The sequence below is a fragment of the Zalophus californianus genome, chromosome 9 (assembly GCF_009762305.2).
Source record: "Zalophus californianus isolate mZalCal1 chromosome 9, mZalCal1.pri.v2, whole genome shotgun sequence".
Taxonomy (NCBI): Eukaryota; Metazoa; Chordata; class Mammalia; order Carnivora; family Otariidae; genus Zalophus; species Zalophus californianus.
In genome coordinates, this window is record NC_045603.1 from 1,940,893 (window position 1) to 1,961,721 (window position 20,829).

At 60.5% G+C, this 20,829-nt stretch overlaps 1 protein-coding gene across 2 annotated transcripts in view; it reads right to left on the reverse strand.

Annotated features, from left to right (window-relative positions):
- TAFA5 (TAFA chemokine like family member 5) overlaps positions 1 to 20,829 on the reverse strand; it is a 200,324-nt gene that overhangs the window by 115,395 nt on the left and 64,100 nt on the right. The window contains exon 1 of one of the 2 annotated variants that reach the window (XM_035729079.1): positions 13,759 to 13,956. The exons of the other annotated variant lie outside the window; for it this stretch is intronic. Within the exon in view, the coding sequence (XP_035584972.1) occupies positions 13,759 to 13,849 (91 nt within the window). The 5' untranslated portion in view covers positions 13,850 to 13,956. Of the gene's footprint in view, positions 1 to 13,758; positions 13,957 to 20,829 lie in introns of those variants that run through there. 2 annotated transcript variants of the gene reach the window in all.

Consider the following 20,829-nt stretch of genomic DNA (forward strand, 5'->3'; position numbering starts at 1 on the left):
TTCGCATTGTGGCACCAACATGCCCATCGTCCTCCTGAACTGAATCCCTGTCCCCACGAAACACGACCTCCCCATCCCCTCCCCCCAACCCCCGGGAACCCCATCCGACTTATGACTCCATGACCTGACCAGCCGGGTCCCTCATTTAGGTGGAATCATTCAGCACTTTTCTTTTTGTGTCTGACCGATTTCACTAAGCACAAGGGCCGTCCGCGCCGGGACAGGTGTCAGAACGCCCTTCTTCTTGAAGCCTGAATCATACCCCACGTTCTATCGACATGCGCGTTGCTATCCATTCACCTGTCAGGGGACATTCTGGAGGTGCCTTCGCAGGACTCGGGAAGGCTGCTGTCTGCCCCTCCCCAGACGCACACGGGGGCCCAGAGCCTGCAGGGCCCGCGGGGCCCAGAAAGGAACACAGCCTCGGCCACCCCTCACCTTCTCTGAAATGACTCTATCTCGGGAGCTTTCAGGAAAGCAGCATGTTGTTTTTAATTAGGTGAAAAAAACCCTACTGGCACAACAACCCTAATTTTCACAGATTAGTGAGCTTTGCAGTTCCTCATGCTCACTCCTTTGTTAAACCGTGAGACGCAGGCTCTGCCTTCAAGATACATTTCAAAAGCTTCGGAACACGTCTGCTTAACACAAAAGTTTAGACTTAAACAGTAATGCCACTAATTCTCCTGGAATCAGCCTTAAGTACAGCAGGACGGGAGATGAACGGCCGTACGAACCACAAGGAAAGTTGCGTAATCGTACTTAATGATTTTGTTTGCATAATCTTGCCACTTAATAAGGCTACAAGATATCACGTACCAGAGGTTTTAATTTATTTGGCCTGGAACTTGGCTGTCGTTGGAAACAGTCTCTGTTGTCAAAGGATTAGGCCCTGAGGAAGCTGGCGGGACACAGACGCCGATTCACCAGCTCCCGGGATCCTCCCGGACCCCAGAGGCTCGAGGGGGGTGCTCGGCCCCTTCACCTCCGGGCAGCAGCTTGCTGCGCTGCTGAGCCCAACGCCCATCCCTGAGCGTGTCACTTCTTGTCCACGGCACTGGGATGGTCCTGGCGGCCCACACAGGACCCCACTCGGCCCGGACAGCAGCTTCTGGTGCAAGGAAACACTTCCAGACTCACTGCCAGGGACACAGGACTTCACTTGCCCGGCGCTGATGGGTACAGCGCATCCGGAGAGTCACCCAGCGGTAGCCGCGTCGTCTGGCAAGCTGAGGGTGCGCTCCTGGCGCTCGGGGGCCAAAGGGCTCCTCTGGGCAGAACAGGGCATGCCTAGGAAAGGAACTCTGCTCCACCTGCCACGTCCATCCCAAGCCTTAGAGACACGCTGGACCTCCACAGCGGGGGGTGCATCTTCCCATCCATCTGTATTGTGCCGTCCACCCGCAAACACCCCCAGGGTGCCTGGTCCGAGGTAGACAAGCAGAGAGACAGAGACCACAAGCCACAGCCCCACCCCAAAGTGCTATGGTCACGCTCACAGATGAGCAGGCAGCTGATGGGAATGGGGGGCCCAAGTCCCCGGGCACTGACTTGTATGTGGCTGGATACATGCTCAGCACAGGGAATAAACCGCTCCTGTCTCCCAGCCCATTGGCCACCTCCAGGGCGTCAGACACACCGAGGTCTGCGTGTCCCGGGCCATCTGTAACGCCTGAGCCTGGCCGGGTCCCAGCTGCACTCCAGGGCCGGGACAGCCCTGCCATCCAGAGCATCCCCCACACCCCTGGTGCCCAAGAACAGATGCACACATGGCTCAGTGAAGAGAGAAAGCACAGCTTTGAGGGCCTGGGAGGGTCTGCGGGCCCTGCACAAAGGCTGGGAGACGAACACTTCTCCGCAATCTGGTAGCTAGCCAGACTCAGCTCCAGCCAGCCCCAGGCCCATCCCCAGCTCCCCCGTCCCGTCCCCTTGTGCAGGCCCCCGGGCCCCCCACACACAGCCTGTTGCACTGGGGAGAGACATCTGGAAGCCCTTGGCCACACCAGTCTCTCAGGCTGAGAAAACCTTTCCCCCAACATCCACCAACACCATTAACGGAGACCCACGAGACCCTGGGCGAGTCCCTCCCCTGCCCCGGGCCTCAACTTCCCCATCTATAAAGTGAGGTGGTTGGACCATCCCACAACTTCTGCAGCCCTCACCTCTAGCATCTGAGTGAACGGGTTCTGAGGCTCCTTTTTATGAACAGACCGCGGAAGGCCGCCAGGGACAGGAGGGTGGGCCGATGGCCCGTGCGCACTCAGGGGAACACGGTGGGCGTCCCACAGCCGAAGACAGTCCACAGGCCCCCACCCTGGTCTGCTGACTTTCTAACTGGGTCACGAGGGGATGGCCCCCTCCCGTGGCTGCGGGCCAGGCCATCGCTCTGACAGCTCCCCTCCGCCGCTCGGCAAGCCCTGAGGAAAGCCCTAGGCCCAGGTCCCCACTGGTGGCTCTGCAGGCACCGACCCGATGCCCCCATGGGCTCAGCCCCAGGGGCCTTGACCGTCCTCCTGAGCGACCCCCCAGGATCAGCCCCAGAAAGCACCGGCGGGACCTTATGAATGCCCCCTTTGCTAAGTATTCCGGAAAATTCCACCTACACTTGAGTCCTCACCCAACACTGCGCTCCTCCCTCTGACAGCCTCCGTCCAGAGCCCCTCAGAGCCCAGCTGAGAATGGCCTTCAGCACCTGAGGGAGGGGGTCCGCATGAACACCGAGGAAGCAAAGGGGCGTGTGGGAGGATGGGGGAGCCAAGGGGCCTCAGCCTGTGTCAGAGGACGGGTCGGCGGGAGGGTGACCCCGAGCACCTTCCACACACAGCTCTGACCCCCTCTCCCTCACCACCTGTCATGCCCCCTGATGGGAAACTGAGGCATGGGCACACAAGGTCGCATGACCGAGAGGAGCACCGGCTGTACCCGGGAGGCCAGAGGAAGGGGGGCGGCTCGGTGACTGGTGGGCCGGGACGAGCTGGTCCCTGGAAGGACATTAGCACACGCCCCGTGCACAGCGCAGCTCAGGAGACCACCGGACCAGGAGACTTCCGCACAACTCCCCAGGAGCCCTCCCACCCCACCCACCATGGACCCCCACCAGGCATCGGGGGCTCAGGGCCACGTGGCTTCAGCTTCGCCCCCCTCACCTGCCACATCTGGAGACACTGCAGGACACAGGCACAGGCCAGGCACGTAGGGGGGCAGACTCCCTGCCGTACGGAGCAGGCCGGGCTGTACCCCTATTTCCTTCTACCCAGCACGGCCCCAGCAGGCACCCCCGCCTCGGACCCCACTGCGGGGGCCCGGTCCTGCCCCATCCTCGCTCACCTGGACCCCTCTATGGCCCACGTCCTCTCCCCAAGCAGTCAGAGGCCTCTCTCCACAGTGAGGCCCCGTCAGAACCTTCTGGACACCTCTCCCCCTCCCCCACAGCATGCTGAGCCGTCCTCCAGGTGGGTGACTGCATCCGGCTGGCCAGCCCGGGCGTCCGAGGCTCTCGCTGACAGCCCCTGAGAGCAGGAGCCCGGGGGCAGCCAGCAATCGGGCCTGGGGACCCCTCTCCCACTCCCCAAAAGCTCCACCCAGGAGGAACTGCCTTCCATTCTAGAAGCTCCCCTACAGAAAGTGGGGTATGATCTCCCCGTTCACACCCTCCCGGCAACAACAGAGTTAAAACTCAAAACACAAACATTTGCATTTTGCTCTCATTGCCAAGCCACACACTTAATGAGAAAAATGTCCAATTCAACTAACAGGAATTAGGACGCTAAGGAAAAACCAGGAATAAAAGAAGAAACACCAGACAAAACACTCATAATAACTTAACAGGTAACCGTCAAATTGGCAAAAACCTATTCCAATTGGAATCAGAAAAGCTTTGGGGCAGGCCAGGCTCAAATGTCAAACCAGTTTTCAAAATTTTCTTTTAGAAAAAGGAAGAAAAATTAATTTTCAAAGGGTCATGAGCAGGCCAGCTGCCAGGGTGGTCCCAGGTGCTCAGCTGAGGCCCCGCACGGCAAGCCCGGGGTGGCGGGGTTAGACACAACCGTAATGGCGCCGGCACCTCCAAACACAGGACGCGGTGGCCTCCACAGGGCTGCCCCTTCCAGCAAGGAGCAGCTGGGTCCACGAGAGGCAGGAAGCTGCCGGGCTTCCCACCCCACCTTCCTGCCCTCCACGCCCACCCACAGCCCCCGGGGAGAACTCCAGCGCAGAGGGGACACTGGACCGGAGCAGGCTGGCCGGCTCGGGGCCTCTGGCCCAGGGAGACGGAGTCAGGCCAGGCGCAGGGTACATTTCCTTCCACCCCCAACGTGATGGGCTAACAGTGCCCCCCAAAGATGGGTCTACCCAGAACCCCAGAACGTGGCCTTGTCTGGAGTCAGTGTCTTTGAAGATAGGATTAAGGCTCTTGAGATGGGATCATCTGAATCTGGGCGGCCCTGAATCCAATGACGGGTGTGCTTGCAAGACAGGACAGGGAGATTTGGGAGGGGTGAGGACCCAGGCGGAGACGGGAGAGAAGGCAGCCACGAGCCAAGGGGTGCCCAGGACCAGCAGAAGCAGGAGAGGCCCCTGGGAGGACCAGGAGCTTCCAGAAGGAACCAGTCCCACCCGCACTGTGGTCTAGAAAGTGGCCTCCAGAACCAAGAGAGCACAGGCATCTGCTGCTTGATGCACCCCATCTGCGGTCCTATGACAGAGCCCCCAGGAAGCTGATGGAGACACCTGTCCATTCCGAGGGCCACCACGGAGTTCAGGCCCCCCAGCTGAGAGCCTCTTTTTCCCCAGCCAGCCTGGTCACCCGAGGAAGTGACCTGGATTCCTCGGGAGCACCCCCATGCCTGTGGAAGTCTTTGGAGCTGCCGGCGCCGAGCCGTCTGGCCCCCGTCCACTGGTCCTCCGTCCAGCGCTCCTTGGCCCAGACGACTCCCTGCGCCTGGCACTCAGTGGGCGCTCAGCCGACGCGCGATCCTGCTGCTGTGTCTCACCGTGACTTCTCCACACCCGAGACCACGTCCCTACCCAAAAGGAGCCCTCTCTCTCCTAGCCAGAGAGCCAGTGCCACGGCCGCAAATAGAAGGCAACCACTAAAACAAACACACGGCTATTAAGATGAAAAATGCCCATCCGTGCCCGGCATAAAGCCATCTTGTGTGCCAAGAGCGGTGCGCGCCTCAGTTTGGGAGCTGCTGGATTTATGGACGAGGCACATTCGGAGTTTCCAGGCTGCTCCATCCCACCCCCGACCCGGAGAAGCCACTTCCGCCCCAACCTGCAGCTCAAAGGTCGTGTTTCTGTGGCCCAAACACCCCGACGAGACCCCACTGCGAGCGTGTGTGCCATCCAGGCCGTCTGTGAGCCAGAGGGGAGCAGAGCCCGGAGCCCCAGCATTCCCCGCCCACAGCATGCCTCCCGGAGCCCCCGCCACACACGGTGTGCGTCCCCGTGGCATGGGGAGTGCTCCCCCTACCATCTGTGTGCAGCCCCTCCTCGCTGCTCTGACAAATCACAAACAGCGGCTTCAAGAAAGAGAAGCCCACCCTCCCACAGGCCTGGAGGCTAAGGATCCTCATCCAGGCGGGCAGGGCCACACTCGCCCTGGAGGCTCCCGGGGAGGCTCCTTCCAGCCTCCTCCCCTGCTCCTGGCGGCCCCTGCCTCCCCCCCCCCCATGTCTCTCATAGGGACGCCTGTCATGGGATTTAGGGTGGACCCTAACCCAGGATGATGTCGTCTCAAGACACTTACCTTAATTACAGCTGCAAAGACCCCGTCTTCCCTGTGAACTACATCCACAGGTTTTAGCCCCCCCCAGCTGTGCATTTCTCACAAGTGCACACACTCAAGCCCCTGTTCTAACTCCCCACACAGCAGATCCACCGGCTCCCCAGCACGGAGCCTGGCCTGGCACATAGTAGGTGCTGACTATGTGCCCCGGGCGTGTCCACCCCGGCTGTCACCGAGGCAACGGGTCTGGGGAGCAGGGTACTGTGCAGGTGGCCCCGGGGTCAGAGGGCTGAAGACAGACGCACGGTCTCCAGAGCACAGAGTCATTACAGGCAGGGCCGGGGCTCCTCGCTTACCAAGGCAAACCAGAGGGCCTGGCTCCCTGATTCTACGGTTGGCGAAGAAAGGTAATGAGTTAATAAAACCTGTCTTCCCCAGGCAGGAAAGACCCTGCTTTTCTTTTTCTCTTTTTTAAGTAGGCTCCACGCCCAGTGAGGAGCCTCAGGCAGGGCTTGAACTCACGACCCTGAGACCCAGAAGGGAGCTAAGATTAAGAGCCGGATGCTTCACCGACGGAACCACCCTCATGCCCCAAAGAGCGTGCATCTTAAAGGCAGAACAGCCTCCTTAAATATACGTGGTCGGAGCCCGTGGGGCCGAGGGTGGATGCGGGCAGTCTGGGGACAGTATTCCGGCAGGGTCCTCGGGCAGCATCCCTGAGGGCAACTCACTTGAACCTGCAGCCTTCTAGAACCACCCTCCCCACCTGAGGTCGGGCCATTGGAAGCAGGGGGCAGGGCAGAGGGGGCGCCCTCGGCACAACCAGCTGCAGGATCCTGCTGTCGGACCAGGAGACCAAGGCCCAGAACAGGCCCCTGGCCTCCAGGGGTCTCAGCTCAATGCCAGTGACCTCACCTGAGTGCACTGCAATGTGGGGGTCTCATGGGCAGGCAGCTTTGAGGATGACGCCCCCCTGAGGCCGCCCGTGGCCCCCCTCCTGCAGAGACACTGCCACACCTCGGCCTGGCTTTCCAGGATGGACACCCGCGTTCCCACGCAGAAAGGGTAAGTGACGCGCCCACAGGGCGACCACCCGGCCCATCCAGGCCGCATCCCGCCCGTCAGGAGTCCACGGCACATGGGGAAGTGAAGGCCGGCAGCGGCCACCCTCCCTGTGCCTGAGGTGCACACCTGTCCCAGCGGCGATAGCAGCTGCTCCAGAGGCGCGGCTGGTCCTTCCGCGCACCTCAGCCGCTTCGGGAGGCAGGAGCCCTGGTGTGGGGTGACAACTTGCCAACACCCCACTATGGCGTCACCGTGATGCCCCACTCGGGTCAACCCCAGGTGGCCGTCCGAGCCTCTGACACTCAGGACGTCACAGCTGGATAGGAACTTTCCGTGGGGTGACCAGGGTTCTCAGATCTCTCTGCCACGGCCTGGAGGAGCCGGGGCGCGTGTGGTGGACCTCGATTCCCACTTCCTACACACCGTTTGCACAATGGGGTCCCGTGCCCTCGGGGATCGTCTGGAAGAGGCCGTGGGCACCGTCAGGGTCACGCAGCTGAGCGTGGCAGGTGCAGACCGGGCACGGTGGCTTCAAAGACACCCCACAACAGGGAAACCAATCCGTGTACCCCGACTTCTTCCTGGGCTCAGTCAGGCACACCCTGCAGGCAGTGTGGACGAGGGAAGGCAGAATGATCCAGCAAAGCCAGGATTGCCGGGGGAGATGCTTGCCCTCCTCCCCACATCTCCTTCCAGAGAAGTGGCCCCCCCCGACACCAGGAAGGCGTGTCGACGGCATGGGCGTCCCACCTGTCGGCTCAGGCCCCACTCGGGCCCACACCAGTGAACCTCCCTCCCCACCTGCAGCCGTGGGCCGCCCCTGTCAAGAGCATCTGCGGGGGGATGTCAGCAGTGTCCCCCAGCACTCAATAACTAAGTAACGGCCAGAAAAAGCAGGTGCATCCGGCTTTCCTGCACCTGACTCACCAGGTCTACTTAGAGATGACAGCCCCCGCCGGGAAGAGCAGAGCATCATCCCAGGCTGGTGAGCAGGCCTGCACTCGCCCCATGTCTGCGGCCACCCCAGCCCTCCGGGCTCTCAGGGCCGGCCCCCTCTTCCAGGACCCAGGCTGGGCCCCAGAGAGGACCTTTGTGGACTGGCCATGTCCCCCACCCTCAGCCACCCCTCCCCCTTCTGCTGGTCCGGAAGCTCCCTTCCTGCTGGGAAGCCCCCTCTGGAGGGACGGTCCTGGCGGGCACAGACATGGGCCAGCAATCCACGCCCCTGGGAGGGAGGGGAGCCTTGCCCTTTCCCACGGGACTCCCGGGAGCCAGGACCCAGAGTCCTGGGAGTGCTGTCGACCACGGCTGAGGCCTCCCACGCTGAGAGCGGCTGGGAAAGCGTGCTGGCTCTCCGAGTGGCAGAGGTGGGTGTGGACCCAGCAGAGACGGGTGTGAGCACCTGGAGGGCCACTGACGAGATCGGCTGGCATCCTCTCCCGTTTCAGGAGTCTGGGCCCGGTGTCTGCCCCGCGCACCCTGAGCCCGCCTCCACCAACCCGAGCACCCCAGCCGGTCTGGCGGACATAACCAGGGGATCGTCTGCCCACGTGTGCTGGCAAATCAAGCACAAGTTGACAGAAACGTCACGGTTACCAGGTGCGTGGCATGGGGTTAGAGACTCATCTGTCAGGTACCCCGCACGGCCACCCTAAGCTTCAGCTTCTCGGACCCGTCCCCTCCTGCCAAGGAGGGTGTGGAGGGTCTTGCTGTCCAGTGCCCTGCCTGACCTCAGCCTGCAATCTGGTCTCCTAATCCCCAAGGCCGTGTGCACAAGCGTGTGTGAGCCAGGGCCCAGGCCCAGGGTCTGCAAGGACGGCAGCCAGGATGCGTGAGGAAAGTGAGCGCGTGGGGTGCGAGGAGCCCGGGCAGCTCCTTGTGACCCTGCTGCCTCGGGGCCCACGCAGAGAAAGGAAAACGTGAGCACACACGCTAGCGCCTGTCCCGCTGACCTCTGTGACCTAGCTGGGCCTCCCTCTGTGAAAGCAGCCCTTCCACAGGGTGGAACGTGGCCACGCGAGGATGGAACCTTCTAGAGAGGCTCAGCCACGTGCCACGTCAGGTGTCAGGGATGGAGCAGCAGAGACCTCACCTTCCACCGCCCTCATCGGGCTAAGAGGCTACAAGCACGCGGGGTGTGGGCACGGGTGTGTCCGTGTGCGAGAGAGTGCGTCCGTGTGAGTGGGGGCTAGGCTGTGCCGCCCATCCCCTAGAGAGGCTGGGTCCGGGGACGGATCCAGCGTACATAGGAGGACAAGCTCCCAGGAGGGCCGGCTGGTCACTGCAGCAGGCAGCCACGGGGTCATCAATGTTCATCCAAAACACACCCCGAATCCAGTCACTAAACCCATCACGTACGTTTAGATACTTGTTAGCTTTATGTAAGAAGGAAAGGAGCAGCTTCCCTGGGCCCCGGTCCCGGAGCCGTCACGAGCACTCTGCCCCCGAGGACGCGAGGATGCGGCTGTAGTTTAAGCCGGGTTCACGACGACCGTCACAGATTCCAGACGCCCAGGACGTCGCGCATCCCCACAGACACGCAAGGAACGTTCCAGTAATCCGACCACGTGCTACTTATTAGTCACTGACACATCCACCAAGTGTGGGGACATGGCCGCCCCGACTGCCCTCCTGCCATCCCCAGACAGCGCCATGTCCCCAGAGATGGCACACACTCCGACGTGTGGACCCGGAGCGAGGTAGTCAGGTCCTGGGCTCGGCTCTCCCACGCCATGCCCAGGACGGAGCGGGGCCGGAGGCTGTTGTGAGAAGTCAGCCTCCGCTCGCCTGCTCCGCGTGTGCCCACGTGTGCGGCCCAGGCTCCACAGGACCCCGGGGGTGCGCCGGCATCCGTGGGGGCCTCTGGGTGCCGCCCCCACCACCCAAGCTGGTGCTGAGCCGCATCCTGTCTGAAACCTCCTTTCCCACCTTCTTGGAACTTCCAGCCGTCAGACACTCAGGACTGAGGTTCCCGTTAAGGTGAGTGGTGAGTGTGTGTTTTACTTAGATTCTTTGTCACCCAAGAAATGAGAGTAAACGATCAAAGAGTGGCATTCTTTAATGCCCTTCCAACCCCCGTCCTGCAGCCACGGGCACTCGCCGGGCCCTCGGGAGTCTGCAGCACAGGGGGGACTCGCCAGGCCTCGGGTGAGGTCAGGGTTAGCGGGACACGGGAGCGCGCTCAGCGCCCCGGGCCGCCAACCTCTTTGTGCCCGCACCTCTGCCACTGCACCCCGATGGCCCCGGCATAGTCCACGGCCCAGAACTCCCAGGAAGAGCATCCCTAAGCGCAGGAGCCTCGCAGAGGGTCCTCCAAGCTCTCACCAGTGCACACGGGCCTCCTGCCAGCCCCCGCCCTGCTCATGCCTCGGGGACACGCGCTGTGCTAGAATGGGGAGGATTGTTTTTGATTCCACAAATATTTCCGAAGGAACCCTAGGTTCAGAAAGGTGCCGTGTTAGTCCTAAATTCCCTGTCCGTTGTTTAAAATTAGCTGATGGTGGTAACAAACAGGGCAACGGTCGATGCTGGAGGCTAATTAGTGCTGAGCACATGGAGTTGTGTCCCTTAACAGGAGGCCAGTAAGGGGACTGGATGGGGTCAAGCACACCCCTTCCCAGCCTCGGGCTCACGGTTACCCTTCCCTTTCAGAGTAACTGGCTCACTCAGGGTGTGAACTGCTGAGTCGTGTTTTCTCAGTCCCGCTGTGAGCCCGGAGCTGCCTGAGGCAGGGAGTCCCGGAAGGGAGGCCACCGGCCCTGGCCCTGAGCTCCTCTCCCAGGGCGAGCGCTCAGCAGGAACCATGGGGGAGGCTGCTAACACGGTGCTCACCCGTCTCACGCACTCCCCTGCCACCCGAAGGCTCTGCGGAGATGGACTTCACCTCCCGTCCCCATTACAGAAACAAATCCGGCCCCGCTCCTGCCTCCTCCACGTCCCAACACCCCAAAACCTTGCCGCCCAAGTGGCCCGGCCGTCCGTCAGCTCTCACGTCTCGCTGCTTCTTTTTACTATTTCTGTTCTTCCTGTTACACAAAGCATCAACACAAAAGCCGTTTATCTGCGGACAGGGCCGTAATCTGTCAAGTGAATGAAAGGTGGGAGAGAGAACTACGGAAGTCTGCTGAAGAGGGAGGTGGGAAGCTCTTATAATTCCAGCCGTTTCCTCACCCCCGTGTTCTGAGACCAAACGAAAGTAAGGAGATGAAGGAGAGGCTTCCCTCTGTCCGGGACCTGGTTCCCCATCACAGAGGCACTCGGCCCCCTGAGTAAGCAGCTGTATTTCAAACCAGGTCCCGAGATCCCCAAACACACATTTGCACGCAGCATTCAGAAGCAGAACACGGCCTCCTGCATCCCAGAGGAGGGTCAGGATGTCCCGAGGAGCAAGCAGAGCAGGTGCCGTCCAGGCCCCAGTGCGCCCCCGCATCCCACGCACACCACCGCCGCATCCGGGGGCTCTCTCTTTGGTCCTCCGGCTGCCCGAGCCAGGCAGGGCACGGTGACCAGGCCATTCCTACAAAGGTTGGGCCGGCCGGAGCCGCAATTAGGGAACTACAATGCACGTCCCCTCTCCGGTCACAGCCCTATTCATCTTCCCAAACAGTGGGAGGCAGGCTGGCCAGAGGGGGACCAATCAGCCACAGGGTGACCTGCATCTCCACACAAAAGGTGAAGTGTGGAAAAACGGCTCCCCGTGTCCCCCATTCTTCATCCCTGAAACACCAGACTTATGGAAATGGCTATTTAAACAACTCTCCCCCACTCCTCTGCGGACAAGTCCCAGCTGCCTGCCGGCCCGCCTCGCCACCTCCCTCCCACTGGCCAGCATGCTACTGGAGGAAGGTGCCTGGAGCTTGCAGGCCTAGAACAGCCCCGTGTCTCCCGGGCGAGGTGAGGCAGCCCCCCCCCCCCCCACCGCCGAGGGGCAAAAGGGGCAGGTCACAGGACAGGGATGCTTCTCCCCGAACAGCGGGTGCCACCGTTTAAAGACCTACTAACAGGACTTCCAAGAATCCTGGAGGTCTGAACAGGCAAACACTCGGACTCGTCCAGTCTGTCTGAAGGATACGGTGGCTTCTGAGCACGCACCTGCTCCACGGCCCCACGTCCTACGTCCCCATTCCTACACCGCCTTCTAGAACACCGACACGTACGTGTCTGCTTCAAAGTAAATGCCGAGATTTTCTGTGAAGGGCTCTCAATAACCCGTCCACGCAAACACTTCACTCCGTGAGCCCGATGGTTCGCTTAAATGTTGGCCTGCCCCACACCCAGCATCTTCGAACCCAGGAATAGCGGCTCTTGCCTCTTGACCAGAAGAAACTGTCCTTAAGACGCGAGGCCTCAGGAGGATGGCACCGTCCCCGGAAGAGACCAGGACCGGCCAGCTCCCAGGGGCTGAGCGGGAGGGAAGCATTCAGCCACACGCAATCAGAGCAGCTACTGGCTTTAGTCTCTTATTAAATCACAGCTTCGAAATCAGAGACGATCCCCTTCGTCACAGAAACTCCCCACACAGACGGGCACTTTCGACCTTGGAGAGACGCAGTGAAACTTTAACATGCATTCCCTTTCCAAAATGAATCCCCCCAAAAGGAGAGATCCATGGGAAGGGTGGTGAATTTAACCCCTGAACAAGGCCCAGCTGCCCAGGGACCCTCTGGCCACTTGGTGGGTCCTCGGATCCCCTGGCAGAGGACAGAGCTGAGAACACCCCTCTGGAGACTCGCCAGCCCTCTAGGACCAGCCCAAGGCAGAATCACCCACTCCTGAAGCAGGTCAGGTAGCCAGTGTCCTGGGGAGCTGGCCTCCAAGTTCAGGGCGGGGGGGACCCATCAGGCCCCTGCAGGGCAGGGCAGGCCTGCAGCCAACCCCCGGGACAGCCACCTCTCCCTTGGGGGCCTGGACCCAAATTCAAGGGAGGGAGATGGACACCGGGCCAATGGAGGAGGTCATCCAGCCTGGGGCTGGCCTCCCACACCTACCTGCTTCCCTGGGAAGCCAGCAGCAGCTCATTAATTAGGCAGGGAAGCAGCTGAATGTTGCAAATCCTTCCTTTGTAGGAACCTGCAGCTAATGAGGATCTGCTGGCATTACCCAGCCCCACCAGCTCCGGCCCATGCTTCCCACTCCCTGCTGGCCAGGGGGAGCGCCAGGCAACACTGGTGCCAAGGTGCGTGAGGGCAAGGGCACCCGACAAGCCTGGGCGTGGGTGCAACTGGGGGACGGGAGTGCCTGGGTCTGCTGTTCTGCCGGAGCCAGCCAGGCTGAGCACGGCTGTTCCAGGACCAAGCTCCAGGACAGCCCTGCTCCTGGGCCAGGAAGTTTCCAAGAGTGCCCACCCAACCCTATGGCGATCCGGGGTGAAAGGTTCCCGTGTCCCAAAGAACCCTCCAGCTTAGGGTCCAACCACCAACTCGCGCAGAAACCAAGTCACAAGAACCAGATCCAGGAGCCGCGCGCTCTCCAGCATGCTCCCGGGGAGCAAGGGGCCAGGCACTCTGGCGGCCAAGTCCCCGCTCCCCCAGCCCTCAGGTCCCCTATTCCGCCCCAGAGGGTGGGGAGCGGTGTGCTGCCCGCAGTCCTCTCGCCCTGGCTCTTGCCCGTCTTGCAGCCCCGCGCCCGCCAGGGCCCGCCGGCGCCGGCGTGGAGCGCGGGTGCCATCTACCGAGGGCCCGCGGAGAGCGGGCGAGCGCTGCTGCCAACGGGGCCGTGTGGAACAGGGGACCGGCACGGCAGCCACAGCGAGGGCTGGGGCCCCGGGCGGCGCGAGGCGGGCACGGAGGTCCCCGTGCCCGCCCCGCGCCGCGGATGAGCCCGGAAGGCCCCGGCGCGGGAAGGTCCGCGCGGCCGCTCCGGGCCCGCAGTGGCGCTCAGCGAGCCTGGCAGAGCGCGGCGCTGGCGGCTGGGGAACGTGCCGCGGGGACAGCGCCCGGAGACCGGCCCGCGCAGGGGACAATTACCTTCTTTGAGGAACTGCGCGTGGATCACCAGGACGAGGAAGCAGCAGAGCGCGGCCCCTGCGAGTGCCCAGAGAGCCTTCAGGAGCTGCATCGCGGAGTGCCCACTCGGCCGACGCCCCCGAAGTCGCGCAGCGAAGGTCCAGGCGCCGCATCAGCGCCCCGCCGGGTGCAGCCGCCGCGGCCGCCCGCTCGCGCCCCCCATCCGCCGCCACCGCCGCGGCCGCCGCGACTGGAGGCGCCACTCCGGGCGGCGATGCGCGTCTTTCGGGCAGTGGGAGGGGTGGGGCCGGGGGCGCCGGGGAGGGGCGGCGGGGCGGGGAGGTTAGCAGAAAGTCTCCGGCCGCGGCGGCCGCCGCTCCGGCCACTCGGCCACCATCGCGGGCTGCGGGGCGCCGGGGGCCCGGGCGCGGGGGGGCGGCCGCCGCGGCCCCATGAATCAGCCCCGCCGCCGCCCCCGGAGCCGCGCCGCCCGCAGGGCCCGGACGGCGGGCCGCGGATTGCGCAACGGCCGGCGGCGCGGGGGGGGGGGGGGTGTCCTGCGCGTCCCGGCCCCTCCGCCGCTGCTCGGCGTCGCCTTCCTCCCCTCCTCCTCCGCCGCCTCCTCCTTCTCCTCCTCCGCCGCCGCGCAGCGCTCGCTCCGGCCGGGGCTCAGGGGGCCGCGCCGCCGCCGCCGCCGCCGCCGCGGAGAGCCGGGCTCGGGGCCGGAGCTGCGCGCAGGGCGCGGGGCTGCCGCACCATCGCCGCCGCCGGGGCCCGGCCGAGCCCGCCGAGATCCAACTTGCGCGGCCCGGGGCTGGCGGGCTAGTCGCCCCCGGACGGGGCCGGCCTCCGCGCTCCCCGGAGCCCGCGCCTCAGCCGCTGAGGTCGGACGAGGCCCGGGCTGGCGCTTCCGCGGGCCGCCCGCGCTGGCCGGCGCTGCCGGGGCCGGGGCCGGGAGAAGGGCCGGTAGCGGGGCCGGCGGTGGTGCCGGTGGCGGCGGCGGCCGCGCCGACAGGTGGGGCCGGCGACGCTGCGCGCCTCGCCGCCCGCGGGAAGCCGCTGCTCCGGCCCGGCGGCGCGCGCCCGCTCGTTCGCACGGCTCGGCCCCTTTTGGGGAGGCGGCCCGCGCGGCGCTCGGACTCCGGCCCGCGCCTGCCGCCGTCTGCGCTCCGCCCGATCCGCGGAGCCGCCGATGCGCACTGGGCCGCGCAGGGGACCCGGGGGACCCCCCGCCGCCCTGCAGCGCCCCCGCCTGGCGCGCCGGCGGGTCAGGCGGGGCCTGTCCAGCCGAAAACCGCGGGTCGGGCTCCACCTAGGTGCGCAGGGGCCTCACTGCAGAGCCTCCGCGGCGGTTGCCCCAGCGGGGCGGGCGGCCTCCAGCGCGCCCAGCCCCCTTGCACCCCGCGGCCGGCGGGGGTGGGGTGGGGTGGGGAGGACACGGCCGAGGCCTCACTGCTGCCCCGGGCTGACCCACGATGGGTTCTGAAAGACGGCACCTCTGCCCGGAAGCACACACACCGCGTTCGGGGCCTGGTATGTGAAATCCTCCAGGCCAGCGGCTAGGCTCCCGAGCGTGTGGGCGCACAGTAAATACCCAGGGACTGCTCTAGATGAAATAGTGGGCACCTTCCTGCCCCGCCTCTGTCCCGCCTCTAGGCAGGGTGCGTATTTCTCTCTGGCCAATTTTCCTCACCTTCCCGGTGCCCTGGACCAGGCGCATCTGTGTCCCGTGCAGAGTGGCTCCAAGAGGCCGGTAGGGTAGGCCTGCAGGCAGTTTTGCCTGAATTGAATTCAAATGCCCAGCAAAGAGCTTTGGATGTGGGTCCGGTGCCCTGGACCAGGAGCCTCTTGCCCTGTTCCAGGTGGGTGGGGGGGCAAGGACCCCCCGGGGCCAGAGTGTCCTTGTGAGGATAAGGTAGGCCTGGAGACACAGTGCAAGGCTCACATGAAGGCTGTTTCCTTCCTGCCCAGACATCTGTGTACCAGGAAAGGAAAGAGGCCAGACCTGAAAAGGGCTCTTAGAGGTCAGCTAGGTCTAGCTTCTGAGTGTACATGTGGGGAACCTAGAATCCACAGAGGCAAGGATGATGATGGACATGGATGCTGATCCACAATAAAGAGCAGGCCAGGAGGAGCGCCAGACTTGCTACTGTCTGCTTCCCACGTTTCCACTGCCAGCCCCTGATCGGAGAGGCCACCTGACAGTCAGTCCTATACCTGTGGGGGCATCACTCCCCAAGGCCCCCACCCTCCTGGGAAGGCGTTGGAGAAAGAACGCCAGTCCAAACCCTCCCCTGGGGAGAAGTGGCTCTGGTCTCATCCCAGCCAGGGACTCGGGACCTCAGAGAGGAGTGATGTTCTGCAGCCCCTTCTCAGAGCCTCATCTCCATCCTGGTCCTCTGCCTTCACCCCTGAGACACTCTCCAGTGATGCCCTACCTGTAGCAATCACCCGGGGAACCGCCCTGCCTAGTGTGCACAGCCTGACCTCCACCAAGGTCATTGCCTTCATTCCTCATGTGGAGCAGAGCTGTCCACTTCAGAAGGCGTGAGGGTCACCAAGGTGCTTATTTCACACACACACCCGAGACCCCAAAGGGACCTCAGTCAGGAAACAGAGCCCATCTCTCACATCGCCTGTGTTCCCAATTAGGTACGTATTATTTGAAATTTTGAAAGTTCAAAAATATTTTAAATTCACCAGGAGAACTTTAAAAACTAACCATTTGGGGGATCCTTCTGTAAAGAGAATTAAAGAAAGTTCATAAAGAGAAGCACGTGGGCAATTATTTTCAACAGGAAGAATGGCAGGACCTATGTGTCCTGCTGTGGGGACCAGAGCATCCTCCTCCTCTGGGCACTGAGAACTTCTACCAGTGAATGTGTGTGGCATTGCTTGTACCCTTAGAGGAGGTAAGGGGGAAATTGGGGGACTGTGGCCGGCGCCCACAAGAGTCAGTTAACAGTGCACATCACGGAGACCTGCAGTGCCACTGGGAAGTCTGTTCAGAAGGGTGGTGTGAGTACCAATGCAGACCTTGGAAGGAGATATCCAGTTCTGACCGGAAAGACATTTTCAGAAATGATAAAACTGTAACACTGTTGGGAATAAAGAGCACAGACAATCTGTAGGCCAGAGAGGGTGAGGAATTTTGGGACCAGTGGCTGCAGGAAAGGGGCTGCAGCTGGAGCTGCCAGAAGGATGCCCAGGTCCTCCCCCACCAGCCCCCGTGTTGCCAAAAGAGGAAGCAGTGCATCCGAGGGGCACAGGCATGGGCTCACCAAGGGGACACTCACTGGAAAGGGTTGTATTTCAAAGTGCAGGGTTGGTTTGTCGCCCACTCCCTCATCACACACAGCTGGTGTCAGACAAATTTAGCTCAGGCCTGTGAGAGGGGAATGCTGTCCAAAGAGAGAGGTGGTCTCCACCTGGGGAGGGTCCCCAGAGTGCCAGAGGTATAGGACCCTGGATGGAGAAAGTGTGCATTTTGTTGAAGTCTCTAACTTACAATTGGCATTACCTTCCATTGGGCATGTAGGCAGGAAACACAATGGTTTAGGTATAACTGTCATTCTGCCACTAACAGAAATCATAGGGATCTTCATATCATATTACAGCTGTTGCAAATAGAGCAAAATAGCATTTATGTTCACCCTGACTTCAAATTACAGTTGTCCCACTGCCAGACCTTTTTACGTTAACGTTTTAATAAAGCAAACATATTACTATATCAAAATCCACTTTCCAACATTTGATAAAACTTGTTTCGATATAATTGGTTTTCTTGGTATTCTTATGTATTTCTATGTTATTCTGAGAAGGGTCCTAGTGGTGTCCCCAGATTGCACAAACAGGACTGGGAAACACCCTGCACCCCAGAATCTCCCAGACAAGCTAGAAGCCTGCCAGGCTCCACAAGACAAAGGTGGTCCGACACTGACCAGTCATAGCACACAACTCAGCCTTTATTTCTAGACAGAAAGGACCAGGCAGGCAGGCAGGACCACCAGATAGCTGCAGAAAGGCAGTGGCATGAACAGAAGGGAAGGCTCAGGACACTGATTCTCCACATCTGACAATGAGGTGGCAGAGATCAGAAATGATTCAGGGAAAAGGGAAATCATAATAATCATTCTAAATAGCCTCATTCAGGCTACTATGAAGGAAAGGAAACTGAGAGCAAGAAGGAAGTCTGAAAATGAATGTGCTAACCCACTTTAAGCTCTGGGGCATTCCTGAAAACCAGGGTGCAGAAAATACGACAATGCCGTGTCCCAGAACAGAGCGCAAGGAGAAAGAGCCATGAGAAGGTAGGTACAAGTCAACACACGGCACACATGGGGTACATCCTGGGTGCCAACCTTTCATTCACTAGACATTCTAAAGGAGAAAAATAAAGACAACAGAGAGGAGAAATAGTCAAATAAATGAACACACATATTCAGATAGTAGGGGCCCCCATAGTCAGAACAGATCCAACAGACAGGCCCAGACCCAAGAAATGCAAGAAACCCTCAAAATCGGGCAGAATAAAAAGAACACCGACAACAATGACTTTTCGTTAGCCACACTGGCTTCTGGGAACTATGGGAGCAAGGGTCTTTAAGCTCGGACGGGAAAAGATACAGCACCTGGAGTTTGATACCCAGCTAAACTGTCCACACAGCAAACCAATGGAGGGCATTTGGAAGTTCATTTCTCAGTGACAGACCCCTAAATAAAACCTGGTCCAGGAAGACACTCTAGCAGGCAAAGGAATCCAGAAATGGGATGTGGGAATACGGGATCAAAGAAAAGGAAGCCTCTCTGACTCTTCAGAAGTACAATAAACTGTAAAGAATGTGCATACAAGATACACCCGGCCCTCACACTTGGAAGAACCTCCTTCTACTGGTAAAAACCTTTACAATAAACTCTTTCTCCACAGAGTTAGCCACAAATCTGATCTCTGCATGAAATCTGTGGAGCAGTACTGTAATCGCCATATTTTCATTTTCAAGTTTTAAAATCAAGATGTAGATAAAGCTCAGAAAATTATTTATAGTAGAGAAATAAAAAGAAATTCTTAAATCTTGTTTCTTTTTAATTATGTGGTAAAAGTTAGGGGGAAAGTTAAAGCAGAGAGTGGGCTCTGTGCCTTCTTCCCTGCTCGGAACGCAGGGGGCAGGTGCCGGCCACGGTGGCGAGTCACAACATGTCAGTATGCACCTAAAATCAGAAAGTCAGGGAAAAAGAAGTAAGTAAAAATTATAGTGGAAGGGCCAGAACAGGGAAAGCATACACTATTAGCAGTTTTGTTCCTGGGGAAAAGGTCAGGGAGGTGGAATCTTGCTTTTCATTTTGAACCTTCATTTGTTAACTTAAATTTTTTAACTTTCAGGTCATGCCATGTTCTGTGATTTGAGAAAACCTAGTATCCCAAAGATAATGGGAAGTGTGTTCTATCCATGTAATGGAACAGTTTGCACGAGTCGAAGAGAGTGAGATAATGGTATATATGTCCATGGGTAGGTGTGTGCACATATCCATCTGCAGGCATTTGGTAAAATGGTGTAAACGCACACACTTTCTAATAACCAAAGGCACGAAAGTAGACGGGGCAGGGCTTTGGCCTTGGTTAATGGGGAGAAGTCATCTAAGTGGAGGAGAGTCTAGGTGGCATCCTCGGAGGGAGGAAGAGAGGGGCAAATGCAGGAGATAAGGAGCTATCCAGCAGGCTTACGGAGCAGACAGCGTGAGTCCAGGATTTGAGGAGAGGAGCAGTGTTCAGGCCAGCATGCCGACCTAGAAGGCCACAGCCTCGGGAGGCCCTGGGCACAGGAAGCCAGGGGGCAGTGGAGCTGGGGATCAGGACATTGGGGCAAACCCAGCATAGCCTTGAGGATCTATAGACGCCCCCGGAAGGTCCAGAGCAAGGGAGAGGGTAGAATGGTCAAGGATGGGGAGGGGGCAGGAGGGCAGTGTCCTTGGGAACACCTGGAGGAGACCCCCAAGCCCCCTGAGCAGTGTGCCCCCCTCCAGAGTCAGAGCAAGGGCTCGTGGAGACTCTGCTGGAAGCGACCCCACCACTCCTGCATGGATGGGCATGCATTTGCATGTCACTTTGTGAGACCCAGCCCCCACTTCAACAGGAATAGTGAATGCAACAAAGAGGTAGGGCCTGAGCCCAGGAAGCACGGAGCAGAGTTTCCATGGAAGCCTCAGGTACACCGGCCAGAACAGAGGAACGAGGCTTGTCTGCTGAGGACACCGTGATGCCTTGATTACAACCATACTCCCAGTGTCCTTGGGAGGCTCCATCCAAGGAGAGACAAGCCATCCCAGAGGCCACAAAAGAGAAAGTCCCAGACCAAACTCCCAGACCAAACAGTGACGTCCAAATCACAGGATCACCTGTATTCATGCAGAGCATATTCGAGAGGCGAGGGGAGCGAATGGGTGGGTTAGCAAGGGTGGGGACAGGCAGAGAGGATGGGCCACTGTCCTGGAATGCCGGGCTCCACCTCATTGGTTGGGCCACAACAAGGCTCACAGAGATGAGACACTCGGGGCAGGCGCTCTCGGCCCACAGCTGAACGCCATGGGCGAGACCTGCATGTCTGGCTGTGAATGGACCCACAGCGGGTGTCCGAAAGAGAACAGACCTCTGGGGCTCAATCGAGGAAGCAGGGAGGCCGTGTAGGCCGTCCGGAACCCAGAGCAGTGGGAGGTAGTGGAGTGGGCAGACCTGGGCAATGATCTACGGCCTGTTCCAGCAAGATCTGCGGGAGGCCTGGGTGTGGGAGGTGGGGTGGAGATGAGCCAGAAGCCTGCTGTTGGCGTCAGGAGTGCGGATGGGTGTTTGGCTTCCAACAAGCCAAGTTTGGGCCGTCTAGGAGGTAAGGGGAGTTGGGAGTGGACAGCAGGTGCCAAGAGTCTGGAGTTGCGAGTGAAGGTCTGGGTGCAGAGAGAGGAAACAGGCCCAGAGTGGCCCATGAGCACCTGGAAGGAGCCCCACGGCAGACTCCCCGTGGCAGGAACCCCACGGCAGGAACCCCATGGCCGGCTCCCACACGCCCAGCAGACGCGGCGAGAGGAGTCTGGCAGGTACCA